At 46.3% G+C, this 15,000-nt stretch overlaps 2 protein-coding genes across 2 annotated transcripts in view; one reads left to right on the plus strand and one right to left on the minus strand.

Moving 5' to 3' along the window:
• Positions 1 to 14,940, plus strand: part of LOC117442985 (leucine-rich repeat neuronal protein 3-like) — a 19,445-nt gene extending 4,505 nt beyond the window's left edge. The window contains exon 2 of the mRNA XM_034078945.2: positions 12,148 to 14,940. Within this exon, the coding sequence (XP_033934836.1) occupies positions 12,411 to 14,462 (2,052 nt within the window). The 5' untranslated portion in view covers positions 12,148 to 12,410 and the 3' untranslated portion in view covers positions 14,463 to 14,940. The remainder of the gene's footprint in view (positions 1 to 12,147) is intronic.
• Positions 1 to 15,000, minus strand: part of immp2l (inner mitochondrial membrane peptidase subunit 2) — a 147,160-nt gene that overhangs the window by 20,494 nt on the left and 111,666 nt on the right.

Here is a 15,000-nt window from a genome sequence, read left to right on the forward strand (position 1 = left end):
TTGCTTAAGAATCATTGGCGCCATTGGAGGAGACGACCTACCGCGCCGGCAGTGGACCGCTCTGAACCGTCTACGAACTGGGGTCGGTCGCTTTAAAACCTCGATGAAGACGTGGGGCTTGGCGGACAGTGCGGCATGCGAGTGCGGTGACCCTGAGCAGACCGCTGTCCATATAATCACCATCTGCCCCTTGTATAGACCACCCTCGGAAGCCAGCCTCTTCGACGAGGACCAGAGATGCGGACATGGCTACACGACACCGAGTTGGACCTCTAACGTTACACGAAAGAAGAAGAATCATTTATTCGTTTCTCTTGATGGAATTACAGAGACGATACTCCCAACATCCCTTATAGAGCTAATAATGACGTTTTCTCTGGATACTCACAGTGACACACGTAAAGAGGATGACGCCTCAACAATCAGGCTGAATCTGACACCATGGCAGTCAAAGACGAGGTGTGCTGCGTTATGAGCAGAACAACGTTTCTACCGCAAACAGTTCTTTCTAATCAAGGCTTTGTTATGGCGCCGAGCACGGTTTAAGCGTGCCGTGCCAAACCCGGCCCGTTTTCTGTTGCGTTTCCACTTGGTGTAGTTCCGGCTAACGGGTACTGTTTCACAGTTTTTCTGGCCCTCCAAAATCCAGGTTCTTATCGGGCCAACAACCGGGCTGAATATGCTAAACTAGTGACGGCAAGGGGGCTACAACTACAACAAGATGAACATATTTGACCGTGATTTAATTGTAATACACGTTTCTAAATGATGCCGAAGGAACAACACACTGATACCGGTTAGTAAGAACCATGAATTAACGCTTTGACGAGTCTGCAGACAGACGGCAGAGAAACACCTTTTAAAATGCGTGTTTTCTGAATGGAGATCGGCTAAGCTAACGCATTGTATGCTCCGACCGTCCACACTCACAACAACGGCCTACAGACATAAATAAACCAGCGACAGTATTCTCCATGACACAGGCAGTCTGTGGTTTGTACTGGTTTCACTTCTGTCTAGTTTCTGAACAGATATGAGGAGCTGTGAGCTCTGAGTGCTAACGGCTAACGGCTGATGTTGGTTTTGTGGTTCGCCTACACTGCGTTACTATAGTTACTGCCCCAGTTCCTAAACTGCAATGGAAAAGACTGTCTTCTTTTATCTGCATAACATTGCAACACTCAGGTACATCCGACCTCAAAACGATGCAGAACAACTAGTCCATGCATTTATTACTCCAAGGCTGGATTAATGCAATCCCTTATCATCAGGCAGTACCATAACGTCTCTTTGAGTTGATCCAACATGTGTAACAAAAGTAGATATTAATCTGAACTGGTTGCAGATAAATCCTGCCTCTAAAAAGCCTATTTTCCTGAAGCTCAATTAAAGAGTTTCACAGACGTGCAGCCAAAAGAAATCCACTTTAATGGAGGTCAACGAGAAGCAGGAACACTGAAGGAGACACTAACGTTTTGCGGTTCTTGCACTTTAGTTGAGTATTTCTATTTTTAGCTACTCGATCTACTTCCCTGATATACACCTGAACATCAGCAGGAGAGGACTCTTTAAAGTAGAGACACTACACACTGATATACACCTGAACATCAGCAGGAGAGGACTCTTTAAAGTAGAGACACTACACACTGATATACACCTGAACATCAGCAGGAGAGGACTCTTTAAAGTAGAGACCCTACATACTGATATACACCTGAACATCAGCAGGAGAGGACTCTTTAAAGTAGAGACACTACACACTGATATACACCTGAACATCAGCAGGAGAGGACTCTTTAAAGTAGAGACACTACATACTGATATACACCTGAACATCAGCAGGAGAGGACTCTTTAAAGTAGAGACCCTACATACTGATATACACCTGAACATCAGCAGGAGAGGACTCTTTAAAGTAGAGACACTACATACTGATATACACCTGAACATCAGCAGGAGAGAACTCTTTAAAGTAGAGACACTACATACTGATATACACCTGAACATCAGCAGGAGAGGACTCTTTAAAGTAGAGACACTACACACTGATATACACCTGAACATCAGCAGGAGAGGACTCTTTAAAGTAGAGACACTACATACTGATATACACCTGAACATCAGCAGGAGAGGACTCTTTAAAGTAGAGACACTACACACTGATATACACCTGAACATCAGCAGGAGAGGACTCTTTAAAGTAGAGACACTACACACTGATATACACCTGAACATCAGCAGGAGAGGACTCTTTAAAGTAGAGACACTACATACTGATATACACCTGGACATCAGCTGGAGAGGACTCTTTAAAGTAGAGACACTACATACTGATATACACCTGAACATCAGCAGGAGAGGACTCTTTAAAGTAGAGACACTACATACTGATATACACCTGAACATCAGCAGGAGAGGACTCTTTAAAGTAGAGACACTACATACTGATATACACCTGAACATCAGCAGGAGAGGACTCTTTAAAGTAGAGACACTACATACATGCTTGAGGGAGAATATCTTGGAAAAACAAATATAGTTTGTAATAAATGTTGATAGAAAACCAATTGTCAGATACATTTTGATTTATGCGTGGCTTCGTGTTATTACGGGTGTGCTCAGAAATGGATTTAGACCTTAACTGTAAACTGTTTCTCTGCATGGTGTGACTTTGGATCAGTATATCGCCGTGTGCTTTATCTCAGACATCGATATTATGGATAATGCTCAACAACAGCTCGCGGTGTCAATCCACTCTAATCCGTTTTAAGAGCTCTTTTTAAACATTCTGGTGTTTGTTTTTAATTACTTTAGACTCTATAAATTCAATTAAAAGCCAGACTGATGTGTCTGTCGGACGTTTCAAAGGCCAGAGGCAGACATAGAGACATTACAGAAGTATCACAATAACAGAATCACCTCAATCCTGCTGCAATAATCAAACAGCACCAACACAACAACGTGGTTTCTCATCTGATTCGAATGAAGACATTTAGATGGAACATAGGGCAACTTTTAATGCCCATGTTACAGATAAGGAATTAGTTCTAAGATCGGAAATGAGTCAGAATTTCATCACTTCCTGTCCCCTGGTCTGGAAGTCAATGGTTGCTTGAATGTGTTTTTGGTTGTGTTTTTATTCTACGACTTAAATCACGTCAGTATATACGTCAATAAGTCATGTGACCGTGCTGTAGTTCCTTTATAGCCCAACATTAGCCGCCTTTACCTTAGCGGTGATGACGTGAAGTCATGTGACCGTGCTGTAGTTCCTTTATAGCCCAACATTAGCCACCTTTAGCTTAGCGGTGGAGACGTGAAGTCATGTGACCGTGCTGTAGTTCCTTTATAGCCCAACATTAGCCACCTTTAGCTTAGCGGTGGAGACGTGAAGTCATGTGACCGTGCTGTAGTTACTTTATAGCCCAACATTAGCCTCCTTTAGCTTAGCGGTGGTGACGTGAAGTCATGTGACCGTGCTGTAGTTCCTTTATAGCCCAACATTAGCCACCTTTAGCTTAGCGGTGGAGACGTGAAGTCATGTGACCGTGCTGTAGTTCCTCTATAGCCCAACATTAGCCACCTTTAGCTTAGCGGTGGTGACGTGAAGTCATGTGACCGTGCTGTAGTTCCTTTATAGCCCAACATTAGCCACCTTTAGCTTAGCGGTGGTGACGTGAAGTCATGTGACCGTGCTGTAGTTCCATTATAGCCCAACATTAGCCACCTTTAGCTTAGCGGTGGTGACGTGAAGTCATGTGACCGTGCTGTAGTTCCTTTATAGCCCAACATTAGCCTCCTTTAGCTTAGCGGTGGTGACGTGAAGTCATGTGACCGTACTGTAGTTCCTATATAGCCCAACATTAGCCACCTTTAGCTTAGCGGTGGTGACGTGAAGTCATGTGACCGTGCTGTAGTTCCTTTATAGCCCAACATTAGCTTCCTTTAGCTTAGCGGTGGTGACGTGAAGTCATGTGACCGTGCTGTAGTTCCTTTATAGCCCAACATTAGCCTCCTTTAGCTTAGCGGTGGTGATGTGAAGTCATGTGACCATTCTGTAGTTCCTTTATAGCCCAACATTAGCCTCCTTTAGCTTAGCGGTGGTGACGTGAAGTCATGTGACCATGCTGTAGTTCCTTTATAGCCCAACATTAGCCTCCTTTAGCTTAGCGGTGGTGACGTGAAGTCATGTGACCGTACTGTAGTTCCTTTATAGCCCAACATTAGCCACCTTTAGCTTAGCGGTGGTGACGTGAAGTCATGTGACCGTACTGTAGTTCCTTTATAGCCCAACATTAGCCACCTTTAGCTTAGCGGTGGAGACGTGAAGTCATGTGACCGTGCTGTAGTTCCTTTATAGCCCAACATTAGCCTCCTTTAGCTTAGCAGTGGTGACGTGAAGTCATGTGACCGTGCTGTAGTTCCTTTATAGCCCAACATTAGCCTCCTTTAGCTTAGCGGTGGTGACGTGAAGTCATGTGACCGTGCTGTAGTTCCTTTATAGCCCAACATTAGCTTCCTTTAGCTTAGCGGTGGTGACGTGAAGTCATGTGACCGTGCTGTAGTTCCTTTATAGCCCAACATTAGCCTCCTTTAGCTTAGCGGTGGTGACGTGAAGTCATGTGACCGTGCTGTAGTTCCTTTATAGCCCAACATTAGCCTCCTTTAGCTTAGCGGTGGTGACGTGAAGTCATGTGACCGTGCTGTAGTTCCTCTATAGCCCAACATTAGCCTCCTTTAGCTTAGCGGTGGTGACGTGAAGTCATGTGACCGTGCTGTAGTTCCTTTATAGCCCAACATTAGCCGCCTTTAGCTTAGCGGTGGTGACGTGAAGTCATGTGAGCGTGCTGTAGTTTCTTTATAGCCCAACATTCGTATATCTAAATACTTTTAAATTGAAGTGCCCTATCTGAAATTGGCGTAAAATGAAGCTCCGTGTGTCAGAGTGGATATAAAATACACACACACTGAACACACAGGTGAAAGCAGATCTTAACATGTATAGAGCGACACACACAAAGAGGTCTCGCCGTTAAACTGTGTGTGAAGGTAATTAACATTAGCTGTGCTGCAGATTAACTTGCGTCTCGTGGGATGTGGAGGATTGGTCTGAATGCTAATGCTGCAATGCTAACAAGGAGTGTGTGTGTGTGTGTGTGTGTGTGTGTGTGTGTGTGTGTGTGTGCAGTGTGTGTGTGTGTGTGTGTGTGTGTGTGTGTGTGTGTGTGTGTGTGTCATATGGAAGCAGTTTAATGGTAAATCAATGGCGGATGGAGGCAGGATTAAGTGAGGACATGTTGATTGTATCTCCATGTTTTAGCGACATAGTGTTTCCAGTTGCATGCTAATGCCACACAGGGAAACCAATCAGAGAGGCAGGAAGTGATTGTACTCAATGGAAGTATTTCGTATAATATGTTTGTATGGATCCAAGGGGTGAAAAGCGAATCCCTTTTGTCCCGTTTAACACTTTATAGTTTTTAGCTCGTTTTCCCCCCCCTTTTATTTCCAGACCTTAATGCAGAGTTCCCCTTAATGCAGAGGTGACACATAATTAACATCTACAAGTACCTCACTTTAATCTAAATACGATTTAATAAAGTACATTTGATCAAGTACTGTACCGACTGTAAGATACTTGAGCCTTTCCATTTCCTGCTTCGTCACACTGCTATCATTTAGAGGCCAATACGGTCCTTTTTCACTCGACTGGCGAGCGAGCCATTGTTCGTGAGTTCAACACGTTTGTTTGGATGAATGATGAGAATCTAAAGAGTATCCATAGAACACAGAATACTTCGTTAGGTACACCTGTTCAACTGCTCGCTAATATCCAATCAGCCAATCACAAGGCAGCAAATCAATACATTAAGGCAAACTTGGAAGTTGCACGAGGTTTCCTAACTGCTTCCAGTGAGACAGAGAGACGAAGACAGACAGAGAGACGAGGACAAACAGAAAGACGAAGACAGACAGAGAGACGAAGACAAACAGAAAGACGAAGACAGACAGAGAGACGAGGACAAACAGAAAGACGAAGACAGACAGAGAGACGAAGACAAACAGAAATACGAAGACAGACAGAGAGACAAACAGAGAGACGAAGACAGACAGAGAGACGAAGACAAACAGAGAGACGAAGACAGACAGAGAGACGAGGACAAACAGAGACGAAGACAGACAGAGAGACGAAGATAAACGGAGAGACGAAGACAGACAGAGAGACGAAGACAAACAGAGAGACGAAGACAGACAGAGAGACGAAGACAAACAGAGACGAAGACAAACAGAGACGAAGACAGACAGAGAGACGAAGATAAACGGAGAGACGAAGACAGACAGAGAGACGAAGACAGACAGAGAGACGAAGACAAACAGAGAGACGAAGACAAACAGAGACGAAGACAGACAGAGAGACGAAGACAGACAGAGAGACGAAGACAGACAGAGAGACGAAGATAAACAGAGAGACGAAGACAGACAGAGAGACGAAGACAGACAGAGAGACGAAGACAGACAGAGAGACGAAGACAAACAGAGAGACGAAGACAAACAGAGACAAAGACAGACAGAGAGACGAAGACAGACAGAGAGACGAAGACAGACAGAGAGACGAAGACAAACAGAGAGACTAAGACAAACAGAGAGACGAAGACAGACAGAGAGACGAAGACAGACAGAGAGACAGAAGAATAAGATGTGTGCTTGTAAGTGTTGGGTTTTATTCCAATGTGTAGCATCTGTGGTCAATTTTGTAAAATCATTCAACAGTTTATCCTTTTTTTACTCAAAAATAAGGTTCCATTTTGTGTAAATTAGGTGTTTTTTACCAAACATTTTAAAATTAAGAGTTACATTTGTGGTAATAAGTAGGAATAAAAGGTGTTATACAGATTTGGGTGATGGCCTGGAATTTTGCGTTCACCCCAACGCACCACGTCTCCTGGGGAGAAAAAATAACTAATTTCGATTGGCTGGCGAATTGCAAACCACCGCCCGTAAAACTCCATCCGCCATTTTATTATCCTCGCATTAGCATTATTAGCATTAGCATTAGCCCCGCGCTATGGAGATGAGGAGGTGTCGGCGTTCTGGCGATTTACTGGGTCCCAACTCCGGGGACTTCCGGCCGGGGACTCCGGGCGGCAGTATACGCCGTGAAGTGGTTTGCGGCCTGCCAGTAAACCCAAAGCAGAAGAAATAGAAGTGACGTCAGCGGCTTCATTTGCCTAATCCTCCCCCAGGGACTTATTCCGGTGTGAACGCGATCGGCCCTTAGTTCCATGGGGATACTAAGTGCTGGGCCCTAAGTGCTGGGCACTAACTGCTGGGTACTAAGTGCTGGGCACTAAGTACGGCAAAGTACTTTGTGTGAAAGCGGCCATTGTGGTTGCAGTACTTTTACCTGAAATGGGGTATTGTTACAGTAAGCCTTTGTATTCTAAGTAAAGGATCTGAACACTTTTTCCACCACTGCTTCTCAAGAACTGTTTATTTAATATCCTCGTTAGTGTCTTGCTCCCCGGCCGTGCTCTTCCTGGTGATCCCTCAGTTAAAGTGACAGCATGCATTTCAGCTGTGAAGCAGTGCAGACTGACGGCGCTGTGTATCACAGAGTTTTTGAATAAAACATGGGAAGAGGGACTACTTTCTGAGACGTCTGCCACATGAGCAGGCGGCCTGCCCTCTCTGCTCAGACACACATTCATATTTCACATATTGGGCAGCTGTTAATACTCAGCACTTATAAAGAAGCGCTCCGGTCGCTCTCCGGTCGTATAATGCATCTCTAAATACTCTATCGACAACAGGAGGATCTCTCTCTGCGTAGAGTCGGGGGGGAAAGGTCAATCCCACGGTGAAATCCAGAGCCCCCTTTAAGGGTCACATGGGGAGAATAAGAAGAGCTGATTTGTTGAATCCAGGTTTGACGTCTGCCTGGGTCACAGACACAAAAAGAGGAACCACCATATTTGTAATAATAGGCACTGGCTTTAATACCATTTAGAATACTCGATGCTGATTGGTCAATTGGGACATTGCAGAGGTCTGCTATAGATGGGAGTAACACATGCGTCACTTCCGGGTGAAATCACGGCCCCGCCCCCTTTTGGGGGAAAACATTGGCTGTCCTTTGATTGGTGGTAAATACAGATTCTGAAGTTCAATGGCATCGAATAATTTATTATCTTCAAGAAGCCCAACGATGACGGTCAGACAGACTATTGACTATGTCATTGGAGATGGATGATCTGCGTAGATTTATAGTTTAGTTAAAATAAATACGGGATGGATGTCGGGTCTGCTGGAGGACGGAGGCAGGCTGACACTGAGTTTATTCGACCGTCCTTTTTTCTGTGGGGAGTAAAGAAACCGTAAATCTGGTTGTTTGAGGTGCAATATCTGACTCAGCAGCTTTACGACATGAAGACACTATTATCTCCCGCTTCGCTCTAATGTATTATTTCCCCCCTAAAGTGGGCGGGGCTATACTTTCTCTCCAGGAAGTGTCGTATGTGTTCCCTTTTGATCATTGATCTCCAGTGACATGTTTGAATAGTTTTCTTTCTGACCATCATAACTTGGTTTCTCGTAGATTAAAAAGCACGGTTTTCTTAATTTTCTTTATGCGATAGCCGAAAATGTACGGCCAATCAAACGACAGCAAATGTTTTCCCCCCAAAAGTGGGCGGGGAGGTAATTCGGCAGGAAGTGACGCATGTGTTACTGCCATCTATGTTATGCTAGCAGACTGTTCCTTCTGATGAGCGTATCCGATCCTCTCCGGAGTTCAGACAGTGTTCGTTAAAGACCATCAGATACCAGTGCTGTGATGTGAACCAGTGATTGGTCAATACCTAAACTATACACACTCTCTTTAGATGCATGTTGACAAACTATCAACATCTTCTTTACATTTCTACCTTGGCTTAGATATCAGAAAAGACTCAAAACATGTCTTTGCCAGATCCTTAAGGTCCAACCTGAAGTCTTTAAACGTCCACAGTTTTCACATGAATCTGATTTGAAATACAAAAATGCAGAAAAACTTCATATGTTCGTGAAAAATACCAAACGAAACAGTGGAATATTATTATTCTGTAGATCGACTCCACACTGATCCGGCTCTGGCTGTTCGTTAACAACGGTTCTTATTTAGTCGTAGAAATAAAATAACGTTGCAGGAATCGAACACACGAGAAACTCCTGTCGTCTCTGCCACTCATCCTGCGTCTGTCCCTTACAAGCGCTCTTATCCCGATATCCAGACACCGACCTGGAGCTCACACGAAGGTGGCTTTTAAGTCTTAAAAAAACACTGAAGACCAAAAGAAACCACTTGGTGCAAAATAACTCTTCATTCTCAGCATAATGGAAGTTAGCCACCGCTCAGATCTCTATTACCTCCAACTGTGTGTGTGTGTGTGTGTGCGTGCGTGTCTGTGCGTGCGTGTGTGTGCGTGCGTGTGTGTGTGCGTGTGTGTGTGTGCGTGTGTGTGTGTGCGTGTCTGTGCGTGCGTGTGTGTGTGTGTGCGTGTGTGTGTGTGCGTGTGAAGTCACTGCAGCCTCTTAGTGTGAAGTAAGACGAGGGAAATGAGCGTGCGCGCATCGTGGAAATAAACAGGAGAAATTGAATTAGCGACGTCTCCAGAGAGAAAGATTCCATTAGACGCTTCGTTTAACATCCAGACCTTAACGCTTCATCAGCACGTCAGTTGCTGTTGTTGTTGTTGTTGTTGTGGACGCTATAATGTACACAAACGCATTGTTTCCACCTGGCTGGAGAAGCTTTTTTACGCAGCGTTAGCTTCCTTCGGGCGGAGGAGATGGAGAAAACAAGGGAGGGAGAGAGAGAGAGAGAGAGGGGGAGAGAGAGAGAGGGAGAGAGAGAGAGAGAGGTGAGAGGAGGAGAGAGGGAGAGAGAGAGAGTAGAGTTAAGATGGAGAGAGAGAGTTAGAGGGAGAGAGAGAGGGATAGAGAGAGGTAGAGATAGAGTCGATGAGGGAGGAGGGAGGGAGAGAGAGGGAGAGGGAGAGAGAGAGTGGATGTTGTTTTTGCACTTAATCTTAACATAATGTTTATTTGCATTAACTTGAACCATCACCTTTACCAAGCACTTTGGTAACACTGTTTTAGCCAATATAGCCTCGGGGGGGGGGGGGGGGGGAGTCATTAGACACTGCGTCTCAATGCGTCTCAATGCGTCTCAATGCGTCTCAATGCTTCTCAATGCGTCTCAATGCGTCTCAATGCGTCTCAATGCTTCTCAATGCGTCTCAATGCGTCTCAATGCTTCTCAATGCGTCTCAATGCGTCTCAATGCTTCTGAATGCGTCTCAATGCGTCTCAATGCTTCTGAATGCGTCTCAATGCGTCTGAATGCGTCTCAATACGTCTCAATGCGTCTCAATGCGTCTGAATGCGTCTCAATTCTTCTCAATGCGTTTCAATGCGTCTCAATGCATCTCAATTCTTCTCAATGCGTCTCAATGCGTCTGAATGCGTCTCAATTCTTCTCAATGCGTCTCAATGCGTCTCAATGCTTCTCAATGCGTCTCAATGCGTCTCAATGCGTCTCAATTCTTCTCAATGCGTCTCGATGCATCTCGATGCGTCTCAATGCTTCTCAATGCGTCTGAATGCGTCTCAATGCGTCTCAATTCTTCTCAATGCGTCTCGATGCATCTCGATGCGTCTCAATGCTTCTCAATGCGTCTCAATGCGTCTCAATGCTTCTGAATGCATCTGAATGCTTCTCAATGCGTCTCAATGCATCTCAATGCGTCTCAATGCGTCTCAATTCTTCTCAATGCGTCTCAATGCTTCTGAATGCATATGAATGCTTCTCAATGCGTCTCAATGCTTCTCAATGCGTCTCAATGCTTCTCAATGCGTCTCAATGCGTCTCAATGCGTCTCAATGCTTCTCAATGCGTTTCAATGCGTCTCAATGCGTCTCAATGCGTCTCAATGCTTCTGAATGCATCTGAATGCTTCTCAATGCGTCTCAATGCATCTCAATGCGTCTCAATGCGTCTCAATTCTTCTCAATGCGTCTCAATGCGTCTCAATGCGTCTCAATGCTTCTCAATGCGTCTCAATGCTTCTCAATGCGTCTCAATGCGTCTCAATGCTTCTGAATGCATCTGAATGCTTCTCAATGCGTCTCAATGCATCTCAATGCGTCTCAATGCGTCTCAATTCTTCTCAATGCGTCTCAATGCTTCTCAATGCGTCTCAATGCGTCTCAATGCGTCTCAATACTTCTCAATGCATCTCAATGCTTCTCAATGTGTCTCAATGCATCTCAATGCTTCTCAATGCATCTCAATGCATCTCAATGCGTCTCAATGCATCTCAATGAATGCATTGAGATGCTTGGGTACCAAATGAAAAAAGGCACTCGCGATGTATTTCACACAGATGGATAAAAGACGACGTTGTTGTGAGTCACACACACACACACACACACACACACACACACACACACACACACACACACACACACACACACACACACACACACACACACACACACACACACACACACACACACTGCCATAAACACGTTTACATTATGCATGACGTGTCAGAGCTCGTGCTCATCCGGCTGCGGTGCTCTTTCCCGATAGCTTCATCTACTGTCGCACACTTTGGCGGTGGCTTCTGCACTCAAGGTCACCAATTAATCAAAACGTCAATATGTGCTGTGGCCCCGTCACCTGTCCTAACGACATTGATTCAGTGCCTCATGAATTATGCAAAAAGCAACCTGGGAAGTCGCTCAGAAGGAACCTGCGGCGAGCTCGGATATCTTTGGTGGATGTACAAAACGAGGTGTTGCTGTTTTGTGTGCAGCGTGCAGTGTGCAGCGTGCAGTGTGCACAGGTGATACATAAAGTCCTGTCTTATCTAAACATTGAGCTCCTTCTATTTCTAGGATGCTTTTAGTGTTCTTTCGCCCTTCAGTCTTTTGTTCTGCTTTCATACCCGTCACATTGTATAAAGAAGGTCGGGTAAATCATACGTTACAATTCTGACGGTGCGAGGAAAACGATAAAATGAAATGAGGCTGAATACGTCTCAATATTCCTAAATGTCAACATGCCTACATCGCTCTCAGTCTTTCCCTCTCCTGTCTCCACAGATGGAAAGTGACACCGGAGACAGCGACGGGGGATAATAATGATGGAAGACGCAGCGATCAGTCCGGAGCCACAGCATCGCTCAAACCCTCTGCTGCACAGCGGCGCTCCCTGAAGGACACGTCGACCTTGACATATTGCGGCGTTCGTGACGACAGGTTGCCTCTCCTTTTGCCAAGAGCAGGAAGACGACGGGGCCAGAAGCTAACGTGCTACCAGCTGACTCCATCAGGGCCACTGCTGAGCGAAGGGAGTACGGGCCACGATGAAGGAGGCAGCGTTAGTGGCTTGCTTGCTGGTGGAGCTGTCTCTTCTTCTGGCCTCAGGGGGGGCTGCTCATTGCCCGGCGTTTTGTCGATGTGAGATACGGCCCTGGTTCTCACCCAGCTCTGTTTACACCGAGGCTGCCACGGTGGACTGTAACGACTTGGGTCTCTTGGCGCTGCCGGAGGAACTCCCCTCGGAAACACAGGTGCTGCTGCTGCAGACGAACAACATCGTTCATGTGGAGACGACTTTGGATTACTTGGCCAACATCTCTGAAATCGACTTGTCTCAGAATAACATTTCCTCAGTGGGCGATGTTAGTCTGGGCTCTCTCCCCCGGCTGCTGTCGCTCCACATGGAGGAGAACTGGATCCAGGAGCTTTCTGACAGCTGCCTCTCTTCCTGGCCCAATCTCCAGGAGTTCTACATCAACCACAACCTGATTTCCTCCATCGCCCCCGGAGCTTTCCGGGGTCTGAGCCGGCTGCTGAGGCTCCATCTCAATTCCAACCGCCTGACGAGTGTAAACAGCCAGTGGTTCCAGTATCTCCCCCAGCTGGAGATCCTGATGCTGGGAGAGAACCCCATCATTCAGCTGTCAGACATGAACTTCGAGCCCCTGGCGAACCTCCGAAGCCTCGTGCTCGCCAAGATGAATTTGACTGAAGTGCCCGATAACGCTCTGGTCGGACTTGACGATTTGGAGAGCATCTCTTTCTTTGACAATTTGCTCAATTGTGTCCCCAGAGCGGCGCTGACTAAAGTCAAGAACTTAAAGTTTCTGGATTTGAATAAAAACCCGATTGAGAGGATCCAAAGAGGAGACTTCACGGACATGATGCATCTCAAGGAGCTGGGCATCAACAGCATGCCCGAGCTCGTGTCCGTCGACAGTTTCGCGCTGAACAACCTGCCAGAGTTGACGAAAATCGAGGCCACCAACAATCCCCGTCTGTCCTACATACACCCGAAAGCTTTCCACAAACTCCCCCGGCTGGAGACCTTGATGCTGAACAGCAACGCTCTGAGTGCGATCCATCGAAGCACGGTCGACTCCCTCCCAAATCTGCGGGAGGTCAGTTTTCACAGCAACCCCATCCGATGCGACTGCGTCATTCGGTGGGTCAACATGAACCGGACCACCGTTCGATTCATGGAGCCCGACTCCCTGTTCTGCGTGGAGCCTCCGGAGTACCAAGGCCAGCACGTCCGAAAGGTGCATTTCAGGGAGATGACGGAGATCTGCCTTCCTCTGATATCAACGAAGAGCTTCCCGGATCACGTGGAAGTCGCTAAAGGGAGTAAAGTGTCGCTGCACTGCCGGGCGTTTGGAGAACCGGAGCCTGAGATCTTCTGGGTGACGCCAAAGGGTGACAAGGTCCTACCTGGAAGTGCGTCCGATAAATACTACATGCACCCCGAGGGAACCTTCGACCTCTACGATGCCACGGAGCAGGAAGCCGGATCGTACACCTGCGTCGCCCACAACCTCGTCGGGGCAGACCTGAAGTCGGTGATGGTTTCGATAGACGGATACATCGCAGAGCTTTCGAACCAACCCGTACACGTCTTCATCTCGTCGGTGCAGTCTCATTCGGTTAGGGTCTCCTGGGAGAGCTCAGGGGGTTTGGTATCGCAACTAAAATGGTCTGTTTTCGCCGACAGCGTGATGCCGTTCACGGCCAGACTTCCTGCCGATGTCAGAGATTACCGCATCAGACAGTTGAAGCCTTCCACGTGTTACCGGGTGTGTGTGGAAGTACAGCCTGGATACAGCAGGGATTGTGTGAACGTGACCACGAAGGAGGCAGCGTTCCCAAGGGGGAAGACGGAGAGCTGGGACGGTCTGGTGATGGCTTCGTGTGCCGTGTTTTTCATCGTGGTTGCCGTGGCTTGCTCCTTGATGTATACGTCTCTGTACAGCCAGATGTTTTACAGGAAGCTGACAGCAGATCCAGATGAAACGCTGCTTATTCCCTCTTCCTCTTTCCTGGAATCCTTTTCTGGGATCAAGGTGAGGGCCACTGTAATAGACTTACCGGACATGTAGGAAAACGCCTTGTCTGTAAAAGCACTTTGGGATTAAGTGGAAGAGTGATTGACGCGGGACGATGTCCTTTATGGGCTCTCTTCTCAGGACCTTTGAGGGGACATTTTGCACTGGGTCTCAGCTTGGTGGCATCGGAGGAAATGTATTGATATTTACATAAATTGCTTAAAAGCAGAGACTATTTTGTATTTCCAACTTGTGTCGATATAAGAAGCGTAATGAAGCTCCTGGTCATCGATGCAGTGCGACTGGAGTAACGCGCGGCCGAGGAACTGTTTAAAATACTTTGTCGGGGCGGCTGTCACGTCTGTAAAAAAGCTTTTTCTTTGCTGTGTTTCATGAAATGGTGCCAAGCAAAGATTTCTAATAGCAGAAGAAAAAAAAAAAACCTTGTTAGTCTTGTGTACAATTAAACCGACTGTAATGTAAACAATTTTATGAACAAATACATTTTTCATTAAACCTGTGTGGCGTCTAAGACCTGCAATCTTTTCTCGTTACATGTGGAGAACAAAAGCCTTTTGAAATATGTGCATCG

Source organism: Pseudochaenichthys georgianus, unplaced genomic scaffold, assembly GCF_902827115.2.
Source record: "Pseudochaenichthys georgianus unplaced genomic scaffold, fPseGeo1.2 scaffold_519_arrow_ctg1, whole genome shotgun sequence".
NCBI lineage: Eukaryota > Metazoa > Chordata > Actinopteri > Perciformes > Channichthyidae > Pseudochaenichthys > Pseudochaenichthys georgianus.